General features: G+C 38.1%; 2 protein-coding genes across 4 annotated transcripts in view; both read right to left on the reverse strand.

Moving 5' to 3' along the window:
* Nucleotides 1–776: 776 nt before the first annotated feature.
* On the reverse strand, nt 777–2,669 carry LOC116022814 (UDP-glycosyltransferase 73C4-like). The gene has a single exon (XM_031263695.1). The coding sequence runs from the start codon at nt 2,663–2,665 to the stop codon at nt 1,184–1,186; it is 1,482 nt and encodes a 493-aa protein (XP_031119555.1). The 5' UTR covers nt 2,666–2,669; the 3' UTR covers nt 777–1,183.
* A 644-nt stretch (nt 2,670–3,313) lies between these two features.
* LOC116022753 (protein SHOOT GRAVITROPISM 6) overlaps nt 3,314–24,758 on the reverse strand; it is a 28,238-nt gene continuing 6,793 nt past the window's right edge. For all 3 annotated transcript variants that reach the window (XM_031263612.1, XM_031263613.1, XM_031263614.1), the window contains 39 exons: nt 24,584–24,661; nt 17,819–17,886; nt 17,628–17,727; nt 17,306–17,482; nt 17,030–17,119; nt 16,748–16,813; nt 16,318–16,416; nt 16,154–16,228; nt 15,433–15,492; nt 14,554–14,643; nt 14,349–14,470; nt 13,942–14,071; nt 13,732–13,811; nt 12,909–13,044; nt 12,092–12,173; nt 11,577–11,722; nt 11,331–11,411; nt 11,130–11,230; nt 10,666–10,904; nt 10,478–10,587; nt 10,200–10,328; nt 9,991–10,065; nt 9,766–9,899; nt 9,527–9,599; nt 9,248–9,379; nt 8,549–8,733; nt 8,352–8,474; nt 8,185–8,245; nt 8,007–8,102; nt 6,813–6,913; nt 6,409–6,514; nt 6,104–6,217; nt 5,948–6,022; nt 5,464–5,562; nt 5,174–5,245; nt 5,006–5,091; nt 4,837–4,930; nt 3,896–4,003; nt 3,314–3,821 (listed from right to left, as the gene is read on the reverse strand). In XM_031263612.1, coding sequence (XP_031119472.1) covers nt 3,687–3,821; nt 3,896–4,003; nt 4,837–4,930; nt 5,006–5,091; nt 5,174–5,245; nt 5,464–5,562; nt 5,948–6,022; nt 6,104–6,217; nt 6,409–6,514; nt 6,813–6,913; nt 8,007–8,102; nt 8,185–8,245; nt 8,352–8,474; nt 8,549–8,733; nt 9,248–9,379; nt 9,527–9,599; nt 9,766–9,899; nt 9,991–10,065; nt 10,200–10,328; nt 10,478–10,587; nt 10,666–10,904; nt 11,130–11,230; nt 11,331–11,411; nt 11,577–11,722; nt 12,092–12,173; nt 12,909–13,044; nt 13,732–13,811; nt 13,942–14,071; nt 14,349–14,470; nt 14,554–14,643; nt 15,433–15,492; nt 16,154–16,228; nt 16,318–16,416; nt 16,748–16,813; nt 17,030–17,119; nt 17,306–17,482; nt 17,628–17,727; nt 17,819–17,886; nt 24,584–24,661 — 4,128 coding nt within the window. In that variant the 3' untranslated portion in view covers nt 3,314–3,686. The remainder of the gene's footprint in view (nt 3,822–3,895; nt 4,004–4,836; nt 4,931–5,005; nt 5,092–5,173; nt 5,246–5,463; nt 5,563–5,947; nt 6,023–6,103; nt 6,218–6,408; nt 6,515–6,812; nt 6,914–8,006; nt 8,103–8,184; nt 8,246–8,351; nt 8,475–8,548; nt 8,734–9,247; nt 9,380–9,526; nt 9,600–9,765; nt 9,900–9,990; nt 10,066–10,199; nt 10,329–10,477; nt 10,588–10,665; nt 10,905–11,129; nt 11,231–11,330; nt 11,412–11,576; nt 11,723–12,091; nt 12,174–12,908; nt 13,045–13,731; nt 13,812–13,941; nt 14,072–14,348; nt 14,471–14,553; nt 14,644–15,432; nt 15,493–16,153; nt 16,229–16,317; nt 16,417–16,747; nt 16,814–17,029; nt 17,120–17,305; nt 17,483–17,627; nt 17,728–17,818; nt 17,887–24,583; nt 24,662–24,758) is intronic.

The raw sequence follows: 24,758 nt of genomic DNA on the forward strand, positions 1-24,758 counted from the left end.
TATATGCATGGCATAAAACCTATGTTCACTATCAACGTATACTATTGTACCTTTACGAGTGAAAATGGGGTTTTAATTAGTGTTCTTTGCTAATGTTTCTAAAATGCTTTCAGGTATGGAGTAGGACCAGCTCGTGAGCGCGCTAGTGCATTAGTTCTGCCCTCTTTTATGCTTAGCTATGTTATGTTGCTTTAGACTTGGCCTATGTGCCTTAGACTGTGATTTCCTTAGCTGTAATAATGGATTCTTAGTTTGTTCAGTTTGAGGATGTCTGGATTTTATAGATTGCCTTAGCATCTAGGTCGTAATAATGGATTCTTAGTTTGTTCAGTTTGAGAATGTATGGATTTTATAGATTGCCTTAGCATCTAGGTCGTGTTGCGCTTACATGTGGCATAACACCTAGTTTATGTTAGTTTCATTTCTTCAATCTTTTCCTAGTGATTGAGATATATGATTTTAGCTATTTTCCTATATTTATTGCCTTTATCTCAGTCTAGAATCAGGGGTGTTACATAACTTTCCTATATTTATACTCTTAAAATAAATAATAATTGAATGAGAAATTAATTTTCAAAATATACCAATAAATTTAAAAAAAAAAAAAAGAGTTTCAAAAAGTTTGGAATAGCTTTGGTTGCACATAAACAAATTCCAAACTCCTTATCCTTTGTTGCATAGAGATAGAATTCAACTTCTAAGGAATTTGAAATGTGCTACTAGAAGGCTTTCTCGCGTGCAAGAGTCCAAATCATGGATCCAAAATAAGCTCTGCATGTTTGAACTGATGTCCATCCTTGTGCTTGAATAAAATTTCCTACATACAATATGCCCAATCTCCAATATAATATAAAGATTGCCAAGTTCTACCCTTGCCTATACACTTTGCGGGTCTTCATCTCCTTTGATCGATAGGTTAAGGTTTCCCAATGATCTCAAGTTTCTAGTGGAGGTGATTGGTAGAACCAACTGAGCTAGGAATAGCCCCGGGCATATGTGTCTCTTTCTAATTAAATGAAACTTAGCTTTCTGGATTTCAGAAGCAATGATTTTGTAGCATTGTAAACAGATACTGAACCCACAAGTCTTTGCAATGAAATGGAATTCTGTTACAGAACTGTTCATTGCAACAAGAAATGTGACATATAAATGAAAATGGAAACATCATGAGATATATAGAGTCTCAGACTGGTTTCATTGTATTTGATTCCTCTGCAATATCTTGAATTAGTTTGGCAATGTTGAGGTGAGAAGAACCACCTTCCTCCACTGCTCTCTTAGCCATTTCTCCAATTGTTTTTGCCCTTCTTCTTCTCATTTCAGCCTCCTCTCCTCCACCCAACGCCTTCTCAATTGCCAAAGCAACTTCATCTCTATTCACTTGGGCTCCTGTCTCTTCATCCATTCCAAACATAACCGGAAACTCCACTCCAGCTTTCACTCCAGTTTTGAGCACATTCACTACTAACCTCTCATTCAAGAATTGCTCAGCGAACAATGGCCAAGTTATCAATGGCAAGCCAGAAGCTATCCCTTCCAGGGTCGAGTTCCATCCACAGTGAGTCAAGAACCCCGCTACAGAAGGGTGAGACAAGATTAGTACTTGTGGCGCCCAGCCGTAGATGATGAGGCCTTGCCCTTTAACTCTTTCCTCATATTTTTCGTGTTGGAGCCAGTTTTGAAACTCGTCGGACATGTGCCTTATAACCCAAACGAAGGGGCGGTTTGATGACTCCAGGGCAAGCCCAAGCTCTATCATCTGAGGAGTTGGCAGGTGCGATAGGCTTCCGAGGCAGACGAAGAGGACAGAGGTGGTTTCCTTGGAATCGAGCCATTTTAAGCACTGGTTCTTATCAATGGAGGCCTTGTTTCCCCTCTCAGCCTTGTCTGATTCCACCTTATTGTACAGAGAAACTGGTCCAATGGTCCAAACTGGTTTCCCCTTCTCTTTCCTCAACTGTTTGATGTATTCTGGTTCCAGCTCCTCAAAGCTGTTTACCACTACCCCATAAGCATTATCCTCTGCATCTTTCATCTGTTTGTGAAACTCCTGAAATTCTTGGGACATCGGATCAAGGATGTATTTGAGCTGAGCTTTGGTGAGTTGAATCTTATCAGGCAGACCAGGCACTTCAAAGTACTGGGATTCAGACTCCATGCTTTCAAGATCACTCCAGCTCCCTAACTTGTGCAAACACAACAGGGAGAAAGAACCCATCCCATGAAAAACAATTCGCGGGATGTTAAGGCTCTGGGCAACATTAGTTGTCCATGGGAAGCACATGTCAGAAACTATGCAGCTCGGAGAGGGTTTCAACTCCCTCAGCAACTCCTCAACTCGCGGTTGAAGCATCTTAATTGCGACGAAGAAGTTCACTGCCTGATCAATAGAAGGCAGCAAGTCGAAATTCTCACAGCCCTCGGGTAAGCCTGCCTCAACACAGGGAAAAACAAGGTGGATAACTTGGATAAGCAGCCCGGATTGTTGCGCCCGAGCAATGGCAGCCTCGACTCTGGAGGCGTTGTGGGGTGTTAGGAAAATGGTGATTCTAATTCCCCTTTGTGCCAGCAATCTGGCTATGTCTATCATGGGGATCATATGGCCTTGAGCCATAAAGGGAAACAAAACGAAATGTAGCAGCTGCTGGTGATTTAGGACAGCCATTGCTGTATATGATATCCAAGCTTGCTTGTTTAGAGTCCTTTTATAATTGCAGAAGCAGTGGGAATTTCTGGCTGTGAAACACCAGATTACGTGGCAAATTATACGTGGACCACGATTTATTTATTTTGTATTGTGAACTCTAGTTCAAAAATAATTATGTACCTATAATTAATCGTTTATATACTTATAAACAAATTGAGAGCACATCACGTGGTAATTACAGACACATAACATGATAACTACAGAAACATAAATGGTTAACTATAGATACAAAATATGTTAACTACAGACATAAAATGTTAACCAACATGTTATGTATCTGCAATTAATATATTTTGTACATGCAGTTAACAATTTGTCTCTATAATTATCATATTATGTGTCTGTAATTACCATGTTATGTGTCTTCAATTTATTTACAGGTACAAAAATTTTTAAACTACAAGTTCAGAATGTGTTAAATGCATACACATAATTTTTGGACCAAGGTTCACGATGTAAGATGAACCCTAGTCTATGATATAACAATTGAAATTACGTAAGGGCATGCATAAGCATCTTTTGGACCGACTTCTCTGCCAAATCATATGGCACTTGAAAATGACATCAACTTTTAGTGGATATTATTTTCTTGTCCAGACTCAAGAATTGCATTAGCAAGATGACAAGATGAATATATAGGTTCTGGAAGCAAACACATCATGGAGATTTCTGGTCATGAATCTCACAAATGGTTCTTGTTTCAACAAATACACACCTTTTATTCACTATACAATTAAGAGAGTACAAGCGCTTCTAGACAAAATGAACAGACCAAAATACATGGTTGGCAGCTGTACAAGTGCGTGCACAGAGAGATTAAACCAACAAGAATCTTCTCAGTATGATTCTGCACTCAATTAGACTGCAATATCATACAATCGCGTAGTAGTCATAGCCGATAGATGCCCCTTACTATGGTTTCGGTTTCTATTATATTCGTTTAACGTAGATTCTTATAATTCATGGATCCTTGTGGAGTTCACTTGTTCAAGCGAGCATCCCTCCATGAGCTTGAATTGGGCGATTTTAGTAACAGGCCTAGTGCTGCAGAGCAAGTCGCCCTAACAATTGCGTCTGTTGAATGGCTCGCCTTGCCAACCAATACTCCAAATACCTAACGACAACTCAAATATGTTAGCGGTTAAACAGTAAAACTGGAGTCATGAGAAGCAGTTATATCCGACAAACCTGACTGTAGTAGAGGGCTGAGATGTTTTTGTTATCTGAAAGAGAAAGCATGCTACTACACAAATAAACCGCATTGGCTTGAATAACTGGCCAGGGAGCATCAAATGCCTGCAAGCCAAAAGTTTTACCGGCTAAGTTTGGAAATACAATTATTTTGTGATTCTGTACTTTACCATGGTCGCCTATTCCAGCTCCTTACTCTTAAGTTTGTTGTTAAGATATAAGAAGAAAAAAATGACTCTGAATAACATAAATGACTCTTAAAAGTAATTGAAGCTAAATCTGATGATTGACCAAAACCACCCAATATTTTTGCAAAATGCATAAAGTAACCAAATAAACCATCCAGCATGAATCACATATCAATGTCATTCGATCTTTAGCATTCAATCCCGACATCAAACAATTCTAAGCTTTTTCTCAGCTGAAATGATTTCTATATTTATGAACTTGAATTAATGTCATCTAAGGTCCTCCGAGTATAGTGGTTCTGCCACGTTTAGTCCTAAACTTTCAAGTTAACCACCCATGGTCCTTCAACTTTCAAGTTAACCACCTGTTGTCCTTCAGCTTTCAAGTTAACCACCTGTGGTCCTTCAACTTTCAAATTTTAACCGACCACAGGTGGTTAGCTTGAAAGTTGAAGAACCACGAGCGGTTAATTTGAAAGTTTAGGACTAAACGTGGCAAAACCACTATACTCGAAGGACCCCAAATGGCAGTAACTCTTATGAACTTTCTGTAAGCAATATCTATTACTAGTTCATTTATCTCTATTCATCCTCCAAAGAGCAGTTCATTGTACTAGTTAGTGATGGATAGTTTTCAGGTTGATAGTGATTCTTTGAGGTGTAATGAGGTTAATCAACTCGAACAGTTTCTATTTATATTCTTATTTTCTTCTTGATTTTAATAAAAATTTATGCAAGAGTGGGCCAAACCTGTATTATTGCTGACAAGTAAGTATCTACTCGGGGGCCAAGATTCTGAGTTAGTTGCCTTGCAAGGTCTCTCAAGAAGTCTTCATAGTCACTCCTGAAAAATAAAGGCTGCTTAGACGTAACCCCATTGAACGTTAAAGAAGTATAATTTAATCCAATAAGCACATACCTATGGTCTGAACTAAACCGATGTGTATTGAGAAGAGCAGGGATTGCATCAATTTCAATCAATGGAGCAATACATTTTAGAGTGTTCTGGTAAAACAAAGTAGTTGTTGACTCCACTTTCCAAGTAACACGTCATGTAAAGAAAATTTTCTGTTCAAAAAAAACTCACCCGGCATGCTTGTCGGACACCAAGATCATCATCATGAAGATGTAAAACCATACGTGGGAAGGCAGCATGAATCTGAGAGGGGAAGATAATGTTAAGCTCTAAGAGTCGATATGTGAAGCGGTGGCTCCTAAAATGCAACCAAAGAGGATAAAGCAAAAGAGGCTAATAACAAGCTTTTCATAATTCTACAGTTAATACAAGTAATATAATAGATACATTTAGTAAGGCATAAAAAACACCAAATGTATTTAACTAGTTTCTAATAGATCAAATCACAGTCAAGTGAACACCTGTTCACGAAATGAATCTAGTATTGATCCTGCTCCATAGCTGCTGAGTGCACCAAATGCTGCAAAGGCATTGGCTCGAATCTTTGCATTCAAGCAAACCTGTTACCAAAGCAAAGAAAGTGATTAGGGGAATGACTATTTTATGAATAGTTGATACGCTGGCAACCGACAATTCAAAAGTGTCAAAATTTTCCAATTTACCAGAAAAGTATTCAATTGGTATCAAATTTCAAGCATTTCTAATGAATAAATATCAGCAAAAAATAGCTCTTAATTATCTGCCAGAAACAGCTATCAAACAGTTGACATCAGATTACTTTTCCAATGAAAACTAGAAAAGCAAAATATTGTGGTGACATCTTGCAATTTTGAAGTAACCAATGTCAGTCATTCAGTTAAGACATTATATGTAATCATTGCTATGGTGAAGCCACAAAGGATTACAACTCAAGAAGATACATGTATATGCTAGTATCTAACTCACTTGAAGATTACGGAGCCGAATTGAAAGGTTGAGCAGTACAGGTTCCACAGCATCAGTGGAGGACGACTCAAGAACCTACAAAGTGTACATTCCAATTTATCCCATGTACGAAAGCTAGATCCAAGTTTCTAAGATAGAAAGATATAATGAATTTACCATCAATAAGCATGAAACTGCAGTTAACTGAACCGACTCATCTGAATCATCCAGTAAAGCTAATATTACCCCAAGAATCTGAGTAGTGTACTGAAGGACATGGATAGATGGCATCTACAAGATCAAATGGAAATTTGTTGCTCATTCATCAAGTATATAAAATTGGCCATTTTAGTTAATAAGATTTCACAGTTCTATCAATGTGAAAATGAAAATACAGCAAAAGTTATAGTCCAATATAATCAATTAAAAGAAAGAAGTACACTGGGGAAAAATCGGTAGGAGAAAACAAAGAGCAAAAATACCTGAACAAGTCCTCTTAGACAGAGACGCCTCACTGTCGGAGAGTCATCTGAAACATGCCAGCACAATGCTTCAACCATCTGCTCCAATAGAGGACCAAAGCCATCACTGCAGTCATGAAATTATGCTTTAGAATCAGCAAAGAGAAAAAGAAATGAGAAACTATTAACAATTGTGCCCTTTAAATTCAATCCGAAATTACAAAGAAAAGAAATCATATACTAGGGACTCCCATGTCCCTGACTGACACCCCCAGGTATTCTTTCCTTTTAGCCCTTATCTTAGTGGTCAAAGTGTCAAACAAGTGAGGATCTTTGCCAAAACTCCATGCAAATTCCATCGATCTTCCAAATATGTAGGCCGGGGTGGAGTTGGATTTGTAGGACAAGCAAAGATCTACACATACCTATAGCGCAAAAACTCTGATAATGCTGCAGCAGCAGCTTCCCTCTGCACTCTTAGGGGTCGATCCAATGACTTACTTAAGAACAAACATATTGTCGGTACCTGGAAAATATATATTTTGTGATAATAGCTTTAGCAACTTAAGAAGTTATGTGCATGTGAATGTATAGTTAAGAGGGATGAAAAAGTAGTGAACTATAATCCACTTCATTTTTATAATATTCTGTTGATGAATTATTACCAAGAGTAATGGTACCCACCCATCCAATCTTCCCCTCCTTACATGGCATTTTCTAATTGGATAACTAACTTTCTTTTTAACTAATGGTGGGGTCACCGAATTCATGAGCACCCAATGATTATAATTTATAAGCCACATCAAGGAGGGAAATATTAAGGGAAAATTTGGGTGGGGGAAATATCATTTTCCTTATCACCAATGCCAAAACATAATGTGCCTTCAGTTCAACAGAAAGATTAGTATCTCAATATCTCAAAAATCTTGGAGACTTGATTGTGGAAGGGGCTGACAGATGTGCTATACACTGCTCATGACAGAACTATCCATTTATCCTCCACCATTTGTCTGCATGGTTTGTCCTTTTTCATTTATAAATGTAGAGGAGGCATTTTTTATTATAAATAAGATATTTAATCATTTAAATAATACTCCTCATGTGCTAATGAACTTTCTTTTCTATCAGAACCAAAAACATTAATCAAGTTCCTTTCTTACAAGGGTTTTTAAAATACTAGAACTGTTCTAGTAAGACACACTCATTCTGGTCTAATTTTCTTTCAATCAAACAGGAAACTGTTAGGAGGGAATGTTGCAATAGAAATCATAAACAGAAGGTCTGCCTATTACTTTGAAAGAAGTTAATTGGTTCACCAATGAATTACATGGGAAACTGGACCTTCTTTCTTTAATTTTCAGTAGAGTGAATTCCCAACGTGACAAGATAAATAAGCTTTTCTAATTTTCATTTTATTTTTTTACCCAGTAAGGTTACCACCGTGGTGGTGAAATAAATAAGCTTTTCTTAAGATTCCCACTCTGCTCAAACAAAATGAATGGAAGAAATTCTTTTTTTCCTTTTTTTTTCTCATTGTTTTCTTGTCTCTTCACTTTTCAGGTGGGGGCGGGGGCGGGGGCGGGGGGAAGAGGAGAGGCATTTCAGTGGGTTCATTGTACCTCCTTTGGTCTTTTTATAGAGATGCTTCCAGCAAGCTCCCCAATAAGATTTATCCACTTCTCATTTTCATTTTGCTCTCCACCCCTAGCCAAAATCTGTATGACATATTTGCCTCATTTGATTATCGATGTCATTGGTAAACTCATAAAAGCTTCAACAAAGCAAAAGATGACCTACCTTTCCCATCTCAAGATCACCAACACATTCACAGAAAGCTTGAAATGCATTCAACAGGGCACTGAATTCATGGGAAAACATATGGCCAGAAAAAGATAAAATTAATATCAAAGCAATTCATAGCATATGTTTGTTGCATGTCAGTATGAAGTATGCAAGAATATTACCGGAGTGGTTCTTGATCCCCAGAGCTAGCTAAACCATGGCAGGTTCCCAAGTGAAGAGTAAGTGTTGCAAGCACAGAGGCATAACTTTGCTCAACAGTTTTTCTCCCAAATTTACCACCACCTCTGGTGAAGAAAAAACAATCTTGCTAATGAATCAAATGTACATAAGAAATCAATCATGAAATTCAAAATTACACCTGAAGAAAGCAGTGAGAGCCACTACTGCTGCACGTGAAACATCATCCTCTATGCTACCATCAACAGAATTCCTGGAACTCTCTCCTTTCCCACTACCACCACCTTTCAGTGCAGGAGATTGATTGATGACAGATATCACATGCTCCAGAAATGAATGTGAAAGTACCAAATGCTGTGAAAATGCCTGTTGCCCCAGTCAAGGGATCCCAAACAAAGTTAAATTATCAAGATGTTCATGTGTATTTAAATTACTATGGTTGGCTATAAAGCAATAAAGTGATTAATAAAGCAAAGGAATTGACAAGATAATCAGCAAAAGTTTGCCTATATCTAAATGCAGCAAGAGTTTACACAGCAAACTAGATGTTCTAAATTGTTTTTTAAGAGTGCATAATATTTAGCAGGGATTTTCTTTAGGTTTCTTTGTGGTCCATTCTGTTTGGAGATTACGGAACACAAATATTACATTACAGAACATAATAAGGTTTTACATTGGCATACAGAGACAACTACAACTTCTTCCACATCTCTTGACTCCTTTGTTAAAAATTTAAAAGGGGAAGCAAGAACAGATATAGAGCAAGGGGAAAGAAAGAACAAGGAAAATCCTCAACTAATATTAATATTAATGGAGTGAACAGATATAGACACCAATTATGTTGTGTAAACACCAGCAAATGATCAATTAATATGCTCACATGGAAAGCATCCTGTATTGGCCAACCACCACGCAGTCTGTGTATATCTTTTGTCACCATATCTCGTCCTGCAGCAGCTAATACTTCAGTGAACACAACTTTTGAGGTTGTGTTTTCAGCTAAAGAACATATCTTTCAACAGTTAAAGAAGTCACACATAAGAAAATTCGAGGCAAAAATGTGAAAACATCTTCCAACAAGCTTTAACAAATGAAAACAGATAATACGGAGTATGATGGTAATTATAGTTAAAATAGAAAAATGCAGAGATAAGGATACAGCTCCAAGAGCTTCCTGACGTAAATACTTCTCTGTTACATGAACCACAGCAGTGAGCAATGATTGCGATGTCCTGTAGTGTATGCATGTATATGCCAAAAAAAAAAAAAAAAAAACAGCAACAACAACAACAACATCAAAATCAAGCTTGGTTGAAGAATAAATACCCAAAATAAACAAATAAATCTTATCCACCCTATCTACATGAAATCCATAATTAAGTCAATTTAATAGAGGACCTTGAAACTTCATTCTCATTCAACTCATTTCCCCTGTTTGTAACAAACTCAACCACTGCTTGAATAGCACCTTCAGCAGACTGCTTGATCTTGTCACATATAGCTCCAGAGCAACCATGTAGAGCAGCAACAAGCTGTACAAGACATGATATTGCAGATTATTCCAAAAAAAAAAAAAAAAACAAAAAAAAAAAACAAACAAACAAACTTTCAACACTGTCTAACCTCATCCTTATTCAGCAAGGTACAAACAGATGAAACAACCCGGTTGAACACCTCTGATGGATCTATTGAAGCATCCTGGCAATATAAAATTAAATTCAGACAAGAAGAAATTACTTTGATTATACAAGTAGAAAATTAAGAATGTTGTGGGACCATTTTATCGCTTCATATCAGTGATTAAGAAGGGAGAGAGTTCTAGAAGAACTTACACTTCTTAAGATAGCCACAACATCCTCAAGGGATGACAAAGCAATGTAAGACAGCTCTATATCGATTCCAAGACTAGAATTTATGGGCTTAGGCAGGGAGAACGATATACTGAAAAATAGATTTAGAATCTGCAAGGAGAAAACATGTGATCTTTTATACGCGACATCCAGGGACAACGTGAAAATATGAAGAATATCCCATTTGATTCAATACACTAACAGCAATTTCAATTAAAATTCCATTTGACTTCATCCCAGTAAAAACTGAGTAAACTTGCCTGAACAGAGACTTTCCTAACTTCATAATTTGTATCTATGCAGCGAGGCAGATACACCATTATTCGCTCTCCCAATGACAAAGCATCACGACTTGGTAAAAAAAATGCAGCTATCAATTAAACAAAAGTGTTAACACATAAAAGTTGGATTAGTAGCATGAGGGGAATAACTAAGAAGAGAGAATTACATGGTAAATTGGAGAGATTGCGATTAGCAGCATGGTCAATTTGTTTGCTATGACTGCAACTACCCTGACAGCCCAGTGCGCAGTATCCATTAACACAAATTGCCCGAAACTTGATGAGCAGCTCATGAGCTGCTAGACACCCTCTTTTTCTTTGGTACTCCAAAGAAGAGGAAACAAATGGATCAATATTTCTCAGAATATGCAATAGCTGCTCTGCTCGACTCCTGCCATCTTCTCCACTATATTGGAAATGATAATCAAATAAGCTTAGAGCACATAAGATATATACTTCACTAATTTACAGTCGTTACATCATATCACAGGCACATAGATATGCTATATGCCTCACAGTTTACTTATAGTTTACCTGATCTTAAAAGCCTACTCAAAACAACCACCTTTTGAAAAGAAGTCAACCTTAAATATCTACTAATATAAAGCAAACAAGCAACAGAGTAAAGTACCTTGTGACCAGTATCGTGCATAGAAGAGTAATGAGATTGTCTATAAGGGGATTAATAACATCAGAAGGATCATTTGGAAGACCAAAAAATCCAATAGTGGCCTGTCAAATGAAAAATTATTTTGACTTCTTCAGCACTATTTTGTCCATCATAAAAATTAAGCAAGCAACATTTTCACATAGAATTGCCACTGGTTCGCACCTTCATAATAAGATTTCTTGTTTCAGTAGTCAGTTTTGGCTCCACAGAAACTAGCGTAGTGCAGGCGCTTAAAGCAAGGGACTGCACCAAAATTTCCACATTCCCAAATTTTTGGTGACAAAGGCAAGGAGAGAAAGGATTTAGTTTGGAGAATTGGATGAAGACGGAACAGAAATTATTTCTCAAAAAAATAAAATAAAGATGTTACAGAATCATATTGTCCAAAATCCAATACAATACACAAACCTGGGTGTGTAAGAGCTCAATGTTAGAATCAGAAAATCCTTCTTCCTCATCTCGGCCCATTAAAGTTAATATATAGTCAAGTAATAGGTCTCTTCTTTTTAGTGGGAATGATATACCGCTTTCAGATGCACCGATTACAGCCTGACCTGCATTTTTGTTATTAAAATAATCCAAAAATTTCAGTGCCCTATCAAAATCCATTCCCACACTCAAGAAAGTTTTCATATTTTTGTTCGGACTCATGTTTATGGAGAGAATACAAAATTTTCACAAAATGCCTTCTGTTAATCCTATAGTAAAAGTAACTGCTTTATTTAAAAAAATAAATAAATAAATAATAAAATAAAAGGAATGCATGAAGTGGGATACAACTTTTTTTCAAGTTCATGGGTTCATGAATGTATTTATTTAATAAGGCTCAGGCCAGCTCATGAAGAATAAATTAAATGTGCTCAGTCAATCACAGATAACCATTAATAAACAGACACGAAGAACATGAAAGTGCTTCTACAAACCTAGTAAATCAATAGCAGTGATAACAGCCTGCTTTGCTCTGGGATGGCGTACATGAAGTAGCCGTGAAAGCATATTAGTTCCCTGTAAAGCAACGCAACAATCATATTGTGTAAAAACAAATAAAGCTACTTATTAAACAGCTATATAAACTAAAGTTGAGAAAAATTACACAATTTATGCAAGCTAAGTTAATGTGAAAATAGAAGCCCAACTTGAAGACTTGGGCTTTCTACTCAAAAGTAGAAGACCAGACTAGCAGAGTAGGATTTCTACAATAAAGGGATCCTTATTGGAGTATGAACAGAGAACACATGAAGATACTTTGCAGCCACTTTGACCGCATAAAGAAGAAAGCCTAGCCTTCAGAAAATAATGAGATCTACATACCTTAAATATGCTAGTGAAAGAAAGTAACAAGATGTAAATGAGTTTGAATATAGATATAGTAGTCCTTGGTTTGACAAGAGGACCTTGTTGAGTGAAATCAGGTGAATACCAGATATCTAAAAATGTCATTAATTGGTCTAAATAAAACCTTAATCTTTACATGATATTCCAAAACAAACATTCAATATGCAGCCTGTCAGGTTTTATTGCAGTTTCAAAAGCCCACAATCATTTTACCAGATTGGCTATCTCATATTTCTAAAGTGTGCTTCTGACATAGACAACTTTCGAGCATAATAATAACTAAATTTCATTAGTACTTTTTTTGAAGGAAAATATTCATAATTAATGAGAAAGAGCATTAAAAAGCTTGATGACATCACTTCCATGTACACACATATTATAGATCTGTAGGAAACTCATACACACCACAAGTGCATCTATTCTGGCTTCAATAACGGTTGGAGGAGCATACTTAGCAGCATATCCATACATCAATGCCAATGCAGCATGAGTATCATCAGATTCTTCCATTTTAGCTCTATCTGAGAAAAAAGAAAGAACTCTGCAATAACAAGAATATAAAACCAAGATTAATTAAAAAAAAATATAGGTCCAGAGAAGTTGAGAATTTTCACGATATACAATATCAGATAGAGTGAAACCCTCTTTTTCTGGTGATCAATAAAAGTAGTATAGAGGCCTTGATTTTGGAGTCTTAAGGCTTCCTTTTATTTTTTAAGAGGAGTAACGACTATTCAAGAAATATAAAAGAATTGGAAATATTTATCAGTCACAATACAAACATCATTGATAAAATGAACTCTCATGATGGATGCAAGCTTAGCTGACAATAAACCTCAAAAGTACAATGCATTCTATTTTACATCAGAAAATATGAATAGCTCTCCAAGATGATTGTTTTAACTTTCAACTCCTTTAAAGAATGAGTATCAGACAGGATATGTGAATTTCAACTTTGTAAATCATCCAGAGAAACAACTCTGTTACCCATATTGGTACAATACTAATATATTTAAACGCTAATATCTTGGATTCCTACGGAGGAAAAATATCTTAGAAAAAATTAGAGAATTTAAAGAAGAAATTGAGGATCAATGTTCAGTTCATACAGAACCAGTAACTCTGCAGAAGAATTGCTAACAAAGCTGCATCTTATTAATGTGCAATATGCTAAGAAAGCCAAAATTAAAGGAAGTAAGATTAAGGAAACAGACAACCAAAGCATCACCTTTGTAAGATACTTTGACCAACGTTGTCAAGAATGCCTTTTAGCTTATCTAAAACTGTATCCAAGTGTGATGCTGCAACCTGAAACAGTATGGCAGCTACTCATAAGCTTGAAAACTGCAAATGGCTACACTGAGTTCCATAAAAATCTTATTTCAGTGCTGAATATCATCCAATGTAGAAAACAGATAATTTATGCAAAACTAGTTACCAAGCCCATGGCTTTAGCTAAACCAAGCCTATTTGTGGGGACAGCAATATTGGCTTGTCTATACATCAGATCAATTTTAGCACGAACATAAGCTCTATCATGAACTTTCTGCAGCAAAACGCCAAGGCACCTACATTAAAATGAAAAGGATAATAAAACATCTAAGCATCACACCACCAATCCATTCACCTACATGTAAATTACAAGTATTCAATGCAAGATCTGACACTAGGAATTTTACTTGTCTGGAAGTGGAAACTTGGCAAAGTAAGAGATACCATCCACTCTTTTCTGGCATATGGATTTACTATAAATTTTTCACTCCATCCCAAAACAAAGTGGGCTACTTCACACCACATTCCATCAGACAAAATATATCAGGCAAAGAATAGAAAGCAATTTATTACCGATGAAGCAATGCAGAGTGCTCATTATCAGATTTATAAAGTTCATATTGCCTTGCAAATGTATTTCCAAGCAATAGCACCCAATCAACATTCTGAATCACATCCAGAGATTCGGCAAGAAACTGTGAACCAAGAGCACAAAGTCATCAGGAAATAATCAAATAATAATAAACTTATCAAATGAATAATAAATACAGAAGTTTACACTGATAATCATGTCATCCCAAGATTCTTGATATAAAGGATCCTGCTTTAGGTCTTCAGTGTCACTCACATATGCTTTCATCTTTGGAATCTAGAGCTTATCAAACAAGGCAACCAATTAGGACAAGAATTAAACTATTTAACTGTATTCAGGAATCAAACAAGATAAGCCAAACCAGAAGCCAGAGATAGGTAATAATCAAGCCATAACAGAATATTAGTGATGTAAATAAATAAATAAAAGCATCAGCCATGAAGGACAATAGATGCATGACATTCAAACATGGAAAAGTTCAGGATTTGCTGATTAGCAAGCAAAATCAATAACTATGTAACCTAACCACATAAATACATAATTGTTTCAGATGTTTCTTTAAGACTAACTATTATGATTTTTCTTCACCATTAGACTGTCAATAATATCTTGAAAAGACCATCAATTATTTTGAATGTAAGATCCTAATACTAGTATTCTAAGAGTTAATTATAAGAGTTAGTGACAGGAACCACAGAACTGAATCACCCACTTCTTTCCGTTGTTTATATAAAAGGTATGTAGAATACCTTATTTAAATACATAGGGATGAGGGTGCACGTCCCTGAGCTATTGCTAACTCTTATACTATTAGCATTAGGATTTAAATACATAGGGATGAGGGTGAACGTCCCTGAGCTATTGCTAACTCTTATACTATTAGCATTAGGAATTAGTATTGCTAACTCTTTAACTACTAGGATTAGAGTTTTATAGTTAACAAATTATATAACCCACTTCTTTCAAAAAAAAAAAAAAAAAAATTATATAACCCACTTGCATAAAGTACATAGATGCCTGTTTAAAAATAAGCCTCTTACATAGCACCTTGTAGAAACTTTATACCTCATCTTGCCAAAAAGAGTTAATGTTCTTGGGAAAGAGAGGTGCTAGGTACCACAGGACCTGTGAATAGAAATGGGAAAACATTAAGCATGAAATATTTCTTGTTAAACAAAGCACATCAATCAACTCAGGAAAATAAGTACTGAAACTTAAAAGCAGAATTGACTAAGAAAAAATTTGAGGGTAACACCATCCTTAACAGTGAATTTCTGGGTACATGAAATGAAAAGCATAGAATCATCCCTCCAGGATGACCAAGGTAAAAATAAAAGTAAAAAATAAAAGAGAGAGGAGTTGTAAAAGAAAATAGTTGTTTTCCCTATTATTGGATTAGGAAGTTTTCCTTATTATGTAATCACATAGCTTTCCAATCTTTCCTACTATTAGGCCTTGCATTCTTGATCTGGGAAATTCTGATCACATATTACCCCTCAAGAATATAGAGGATCAACAATGAGCTATAGGAGCAGGGAAGTAATTATGCTGATGAGGATCTTTCTACACAAACTAATATTTCAAATTTCAATGTAGCTAAAAATTTCATTTACCCCTGAAGGTAGAGCTTCAGTAAAACAAACCTAACAAGTAATCAAGCATCTATAAATCTATATACTTCTCCTAATTGATCCAAAAGCAACAATCAAATATAAATTCCCAGATTCTGATAAATTTAATAACTTATGTAGTTATCATAAAAAACCGGGCCTTGAAATAGACTTACACTCAAGATTTGAGTTACCAAGTGCTCTCTTGCCAGAGGATTATGCAGAAGTACCACTAAGCGAGCAAAAAGTTCCTAAAAGAGATCCAGTCATAATTCAATTCACAAAACTATGGGCACAAATGCATGATACTGCAGTGTACATTGATGAGAGAGATTCTTGCCTCAGGGTTTGGAATATCAGTGCGAGCCTTACACTCGGAAAGCATCGCGTTACTTTCAGAGGATCTGCGCCTGCACAACTCTGAGATGCATCGGCAGACCTGTAAAAGACTATTTAGTAAGTCTTGAGTGTAAATAAATAAAAACAAAGCTCTATCCATTTTTCTTTTTATTTTCATTTGTGATTTTTTTAAAAATATCTTTCATTCCAAGGTATGAAGTATAAACAGAAAGTATGAAATTGTCTGGTTTTAGATGAAAAACTGTGACTGCAACAACATAAAATGAACAAAATTCAGGAAATACTTTATTCAAGAGGAAGTGTTTGAAAATCTAGAACAAGGCAAAAACGGAATGCTTAGAAATGTTGTTTCCACAAATAGTTCCTCATAGTAGTAGGAAGTTCTCATGAACACTGGAGATGTATCTTACTGTTGCCACTGCACCAGTGTAAACTCGCGGTATAATCATTTTCAATAGAGATGGCCAGAGAACATGCTGCAATTATCATATAACAATTCAGTTATTAAAACCTCCACCAACTAATATAAGCAAAGCTGCACAAGAGACTACTTTGCAAAACAGAAACAAATAAAAATAGAAATCTGAAACAAAAAAAAAAATAATTATTATTATTATTAAACATAAATCCAATGTGCCTCTAACAGTCTAACCTCACAAAGAGAAAGAAGGGGAAGAGAAGCCATAATATACCTCCATTTCAGGAACAGTAACAGTTATTAGAAGAAGACCCTTTTCACAGATACCCCTTAGTTCTGTTGGAGAGACAGCTCCAGCCTTGAACTGAGTTGAATGGAAAGATTTAGCAATAAAAGGCATGCACAAAACAAGGAATTTTGCAAAGATGGAGACATAATGCAACAATCCAACTATGTATAAAAATGAATTTTGCAATCATTTCAAAATTATTACAAAAAAGCACACTAATAATCATGAAATTCATCCATGCATTAGAGGATTCGTGCCAACCTCCAATTTTCTATATACAAAAGGGTAATAATTGCCAGAAAACCTAGATGACTCCTTAAAACTTTGATGTTCAACATTCTCCAGATCTGGCATTGCACAATGGCGTACAAGATATTCAATGAACAACTCTCCAGAGGAACCAACCAAGTAACAGTGGGAAGCCATAACAACAATCAACTGCAACAACAGAAATATAATATCACTCTGGATTTTTTTTAGTGTAATTAATCACAATGTCACTATGGAATCATGAAATGAATCCCATTTATAATTCTAGAATATAGAAATAGATAATACATGAATGTTCCAAGTCATAGAGTACCTCTGCAAGAGCTTTACGAACCCCTAAATTGCGTTCATCTATTAACAGCTTCACTGATTCAATTAAGATAGGCCGTTTATTATGCCAAGACTCGGCCAATCTTGTAAGGAAATTGTGACAAAGTTAGAAGATGATGATCAGCGCATGTGTATAAGTGACAGAAAGATTATCTCAGCAAAAAAAAAAAAAACCTGGGCAATAGATGCTTTAAAACACAAAGGGAACCAAAAGTGAATGGTTCTTCTTTCAGCCTGCATTTCTGGTAGTGGCAAGCAAAAATTTATGTTAAATGCAGGTCAATGATCAATATGTAAACTAACAAACTCAAAACAAAACAAAATTAGTAGCTTGTTTACTATACTGAAAACAATGCACAAACGAAAAGCAGAAAATTGGAGAAGTGTTATAAAGGCAAGTCCTTAGTCGAAGTACCCCAAACCATCCTGCGCCATTTGAGGGGGACACAAGCTTCCTAATGTGTTGAGGCAACACCTTTCCTCCCAAACTTTGGAGAAAAAAAAAAAAAAAGGAACTACACCATAGATATGAATTTGTATCCTCAATGGTTCAGTTTTCAATACATATTGAGGCATCAGGTATTAATATTTCTTCTTCATCTTGACCTCGGTCTATGTCAGTTGCATGGCTTTTCATGTGCATGACTCCACTCTATTATCTACTGTGAATATATGAGAGAATAATGTATATTTGTATATATCTCTATGTATAGAACTGTACAGACTACCACTACTTATACAAGAATAGAGAGAACCCTAATGGGCTTATCTATAAACGGGCTTAGGGTTTAACACTCCCCTCAAGCTGGAGAGTATAGATCATATGCTCCAAGCTTGTTACAAATATGCCCAACTCTAGGAGCTCTAAGAGACTTTGTTAGGATATCAGCCAACTGATCTGCAGAGTTGACAAAGCTAGTCTTGATACTCCCAGACACAATTTTCTCCCTGATAAAGTGGCAGTCAACCTCAATATGTTTGGTCCTCTCATGAAAGACTGGACTTGAGGCAATATGAAGAGCTGCTTGGTTGTCACATATTAATGTCATTTGAGCGACCTGGCCACACTGTAACTCTTGAAGTAAATGCTTAAGCCATATCAACTCACACGTAACAAGAGCCATAGCACGGTATTCAGCTTCAGCACTGGATCTGGCAACAACATCTTGTTTCTTACTCTTCCAAGATATAAGATTACCACCAATGAGTACACAGTAACCTGAGGTAGATCGTCTGTCAAAAGGACAACCAGCCCAGTCTGCATCAGAATATCCCACAACTTGAGCATGTCCTCTATCTTCATACAGTAGACCTTGCCCTGGGGCTCTTTTGATGTACCTCAGAACTCGAACAGCAGCATCCCAATGAGTATCACAAGGACTTTCAAGAAACTGGCTTAATACACTGACTGCAAAGGAAATATCTGGTCGAGTGATTGTGAGATAATTCAATCTCCCGATTAGTCTCCTGTATCTCTCTCGGTCAGGCAATGGCTCCCCCTGTCCTGGTAGAAGTTTAACATTTGGATCCATTGGATTATCCACAGGTCTACAATCCAACAAACCCGTTTCTTCTAGAATATCCAAGGCATACTTCCTTTGAGAAATAACTATACCACTGTGAGACTGAGCTACTTCAATACCAAGGAAATATTTCAGTTTGCCCAAGTCCTTAGTCTAGAATCGACTGAAGAGATACCCTTTCAGTTTGGATATGCCTTCTTGATCACTTCCTGTTATAACGATGTCATCCACATACACAACAAGATATATGCATTCCCCACTAGAATGGCGATAGAACACAGAATGATCAACTTCACTCCGAACCATACCAAACTCACACACCACTGAGCTAAATCTCCCGAACCAAGCTCGTGGAGACTGCTTTAAGCCATACAAAGAGCGGCAAAGCTTACACACCAAGCCAGACTCCCCCTGAGCAACAAACCCAGGTGGTTGCTCCATATAAACCTCCTCTTTAAGATCGCCATGGAGGAAAGCATTCTTGATATCCAATTGGTGTAGGTCCCAATGGTTAATAGCAGCCAGAGACAACAACAAGCGGACTGATGCAATTTTAGCTACAGGAGAAAAAGTATCAGTATAATCCAAACCAAAAATCTGGGTGTAGCCTTTAGCCACCAGCCTTGCTTTAAGGCGATCAATCTTACCATCAGGGCCCACCTTCACAGTATAAATCCATCTACACCCAACAACAGTCTTACCCACAGGGAGAGGAACCAACTCCCATGTGCCACTGGATTGAAGAGCCTCAATTTCTGTCAACATGGCTTGGCGCCAACCTGGATCCGAGAGAGCCTCACTAGTAGTCTTGGGTATAGGCACAGAAGACAGATGAGAAAGGAAGGCATAGTATGGGGAAGACACACGATGATAGCTCAAGAAAGTATATATGGGATGAGGATTACGAGTAGAACGTGTACCTCTACGGAGATCAGTGGATGCCTCAGTGGGATCAGGAACAGATTCCAGTGGAAGTGGTAGAACCGCAGCAGGAGGATCAGATGGCCCAGGTGAGTCAACAGGAGTCTCAGCAAGTTTAGGGNTCATATGCTCCAAGCTTGTTACAAATATGCCCAACTCTAGGAGCTCTAAGAGACTTTGTTAGGATATCAGCCAACTGATCTGCAGAGTTGACAAAGCTAGTCTTGATACTCCCAGACACAATTTTCTCCCTGATAAAGTGGCAGTCAACCTCAATATGTTTGGTCCTCTCATGAAAGACTGGACTTGAGGCAATATGAAGAGCTGCTTGGTTGTCACATATTAATGTCATTTGAGCGACCTGGCCACACTGTAACTCTTGAAGTAAATGCTTAAGCCATATCAACTCACACGTAACAAGAGCCATAGCACGGTATTCAGCTTCAGCACTGGATCTGGCAACAACATCTTGTTTCTTACTCTTCCAAGATATAAGATTACCACCAATGAGTACACAGTAACCTGAGGTAGATCGTCTGTCAAAAGGACAACCAGCCCAGTCTGCATCAGAATATCCCACAACTTGAGCATGTCCTCTATCTTCATACAGTAGACCTTGCCCTGGGGCTCTTTTGATGTACCTCAGAACTCGAACAGCAGCATCCCAATGAGTATCACAAGGACTTTCAAGAAACTGGCTTAATACACTGACTGCAAAGGAAATATCTGGTCGAGTGATTGTGAGATAATTCAATCTCCCGATTAGTCTCCTGTATCTCTCTCGGTCAGGCAATGGCTCCCCCTGTCCTGGTAGAAGTTTAACATTTGGATCCATTGGATTATCCACAGGTCTACAATCCAACAAACCCGTTTCTTCTAGAATATCCAAGGCATACTTCCTTTGAGAAATAACTATACCACTGTGAGACTGAGCTACTTCAATACCAAGGAAATATTTCAGTTTGCCCAAGTCCTTAGTCTAGAATCGACTGAAGAGATACCCTTTCAGTTTGGATATGCCTTCTTGATCACTTCCTGTTATAACGATGTCATCCACATACACAACAAGATATATGCATTCCCCACTAGAATGGCGATAGAACACAGAATGATCAACTTCACTCCGAACCATACCAAACTCACACACCACTGAGCTAAATCTCCCGAACCAAGCTCGTGGAGACTGCTTTAAGCCATACAAAGAGCGGCAAAGCTTACACACCAAGCCAGACTCCCCCTGAGCAACAAACCCAGGTGGTTGCTCCATATAAACCTCCTCTTTAAGATCGCCATGGAGGAAAGCATTCTTGATATCCAATTGGTGTAGGTCCCAATGGTTAATAGCAGCCAGAGACAACAACAAGCGGACTGATGCAATTTTAGCTACAGGAGAAAAAGTATCAGTATAATCCAAACCAAAAATCTGGGTGTAGCCTTTAGCCACCAGCCTTGCTTTAAGGCGATCAATCTTACCATCAGGGCCCACCTTCACAGTATAAATCCATCTACACCCAACAACAGTCTTACCCACAGGGAGAGGAACCAACTCCCATGTGCCACTGGATTGAAGAGCCTCAATTTCTGTCAACATGGCTTGGCGCCAACCTGGATCCGAGAGAGCCTCACTAGTAGTCTTGGGTATAGGCACAGAAGACAGATGAGAAAGGAAGGCATAGTATGGGGAAGACACACGATGATAGCTCAAGAAAGTATATATGGGATGAGGATTACGAGTAGAACGTGTACCTCTACGGAGATCAGTGGATGCCTCAGTGGGATCAGGAACAGATTCCAGTGGAAGTGGTAGAACCGCAGCAGGAGGATCAGATGGCCCAGGTGAGTCAACAGGAGTCTCAGCAGGTGTAGGGCGAGGACGGCGTTGATAAACCTGGAGGGGGGGGGGGTTAGGGACAACGGGAGGATCAGCTGGAAGATCAGTACTTTGGGCAACTGGAGGATCAGTACTTTGGGCAACTGGAGGATCAGCTGGAGGACCAAGGTAAGGAATATGGAGGACTTCTCGAACAGTGTCTTTTGGAGAAGGCTGGAAGAAAGGAGATGACTCAATAAAGGTGACATCTGCAGACACAAAGTGTCGCTTGAGTGACGGAGAATAACACTTATAACCCTTTTGTAGCCGGGAATAACCTAAAAACACACACTTAACAGCTTTAGGATCCATCTTTGACCGCCCTGGCGTCATGTCATGGACAAAACAAACACATCCAAAAATCCGAGGAGGAAGAGGAAAAAGATCAACAGAAGGATACACAATGGAATACGGGGTAAGGTTGTTTAAAACAGAGGATGGCATGCGATTGATCAAATAACATGCAGTAAGGATAGCATCAGCCCAAAAATGAGAGGGAACATGAAAATGCAATAACATAGTACGAGCAATTTCTACTAGATGCCTATTTTTCCTCTCAGCAACCCCGTTCTGCTGAGGTGTGTAAACACAGGACTTTTGATGTAACATACCCCGAGATTGCATAAAGGATTGGAAAGGAGCAGATAGATACTCTTTGGCATTGTCACTACGTAAAACACGGATGGGAGTACCAAATTGGGTTTGTATTTCATTGCAGAAATTCTGAAAGATATTGAACAACTCAGAACGATTTCTCATAAGGAAAACCCAAGTACATCGTGAATGATCATCAATAAAGGTTACAAAATAATGGAAACCTAAGGTAGAATTGACTCGATAAGGACCCCAAACATCCGTATGCACTAAATCAAAGAGGGACACAGGCCCGATTATTGACTCTTCTTGGAAAAGACTTACGGGATTGCTTTCCAAGATGACACGACTCGCAATCTAAAGACTCAACAGAGATACCTGGAACCATCCGTTGAAGTTTGGATAGGCTCGGATGACCAAGACGACTATGAATAAGCAAAGGTGAATCTGTGGATGCACTGGCAGCAACACCCCCTCGCATGTAATAGAGACCCTGCGACTCAAGCCCTGTGCCAATCACCTTCCCCGTACTGCGATCCTGCACAACAACTGAATCAGCAGAAAAGGTTATAGAGTAGTTAAGAGTACGGGTGATTTTACTTACCGAAATAAGGTTGAAAGGACTATTGGGCACATACAACACAGACTCTAAAGGGAGAGAGGGAATAGGTGAAGCCTGGCCAATACCAACAGCTTGAGTTTGATGACCATTTGCTAAAGTAATCATGGGTAAATCTTTAGACTGAGAAACATTAGACATAAGCAAGACATTACCAGAAATATGGTCTGAGGCACCTGAATCCAGTATCCAAGTATTAGGAGTACTAGAATGAGAGAGACAAACAAGTGGGGAGGTACCATGGTTGGAGGAAGGTGTGGTAGTAACCTTTCGGAAGGCTTTAAATCGGAGGTACTCTGCATAGTCATTTGAGACGAAACTACTGTGAGCCTGAGCCTCTGAACCAGTGGTCTGCACCATATTGACAGTGGTCTGACAGAACAAATTTTGCAAAATAATATGCAAAACAGATCTTCAGGTCAACAACAAATTGACTGTAAATGCCTGTCAACAAGCTCCGTAGCCTTATTTTAACATCAACAGAGTCCAGCACAGATAACTACTCTTCAAAACTAATCTCAAAGCTAGCAACAAAAAAGTCTGCTCTTCAAAACAGATCTGAAACAGTGCAAATAACACACTGATCTGAAACAGATCTTCAGGTCGCCGGAAAAATTCGGCGGCGACCGGCGGGCGGCGGCGGTGACCGGCGACGGCAGCGGAAACGAGCGACACTAGGAGATGCGTCTCCTCAAGCCGAGTCCAATGGTGGCAACGGCAGCTCGATCGGAGACCGGAGGAAGAAGTTATGGCCGGAAAACGGTCGGACTTCCCGACGGCGGCGGCAGACGGTGACCGGTTTTGCGGCGGTAGGCTCGCGACGACGTCCCTGAGGTATCTGTGGTGTTAGATCGGAGAACGAACCACGGTACCGACTTGGAACGTGAAACCAGTCGCGGCAGTGAACTCTCCGGCGATGCTCCGATGGCGGCGGCGGCGGGATGGCTTAGGTCCTAGGGTTTAGGCTCTGATACCATGTGAATATATGAGAGAATAATGTATTTTTGTATATATCTCTATGTATAGAACTGTACAGACTACCACTACTTATTCAAGAATAGAGAGAACCCTAATGGGCTTATCTATAAACGGGCTTAGGGTTTAACATCTACTAAATAAAGGTATGAGAGAAGTAGATGGTAGAAAGACGTGAAAATCACAAAAGCAAATACATAGACTAAAGAAGAAAGTCACTTGGCAGTTGAGGTAGGCAATATACATGCAAAAATTATATAAATATATTTGTGGGTTTACATCCCAGCAAGGGATCTAAGAAAAACACCTCATCTTATGTATTCACCTTCTAAACATTGGTTGTAAACAATAGTTTTTCTCTTTTTCAGGATATAGTGTGGCCATAAAATCTTAGTAACTAGATCCATAAACTAATTCAAGTATGGAACAGAACCTACATTGAGAAGGAACACAAACAAATCCTCAGGGTACACCGAACCAACTGTTAGAAAGCAATGCTGAACTTCATTATAAGTCTGTCCTTCACCAAAAAAAACAAATAAATAAATGAAAGAATAAATATCAGCTATCAATTAGAAAACTCCACACAGAACCACCACCCACCCACCCCCC

This window comes from Ipomoea triloba, chromosome 6 (genome assembly GCF_003576645.1).
Source record: "Ipomoea triloba cultivar NCNSP0323 chromosome 6, ASM357664v1".
Classification (NCBI taxonomy): domain Eukaryota; kingdom Viridiplantae; phylum Streptophyta; class Magnoliopsida; order Solanales; family Convolvulaceae; genus Ipomoea; species Ipomoea triloba.

Bases quoted from the DNA above. Each gene is read 5' to 3' on its own strand.
- LOC116022814 (XM_031263695.1), bottom strand. From the start codon at position 2,665: ATGGCTGTCCTAAATCACCAGCAGCTGCTACATTTCGTTTTGTTTCCC.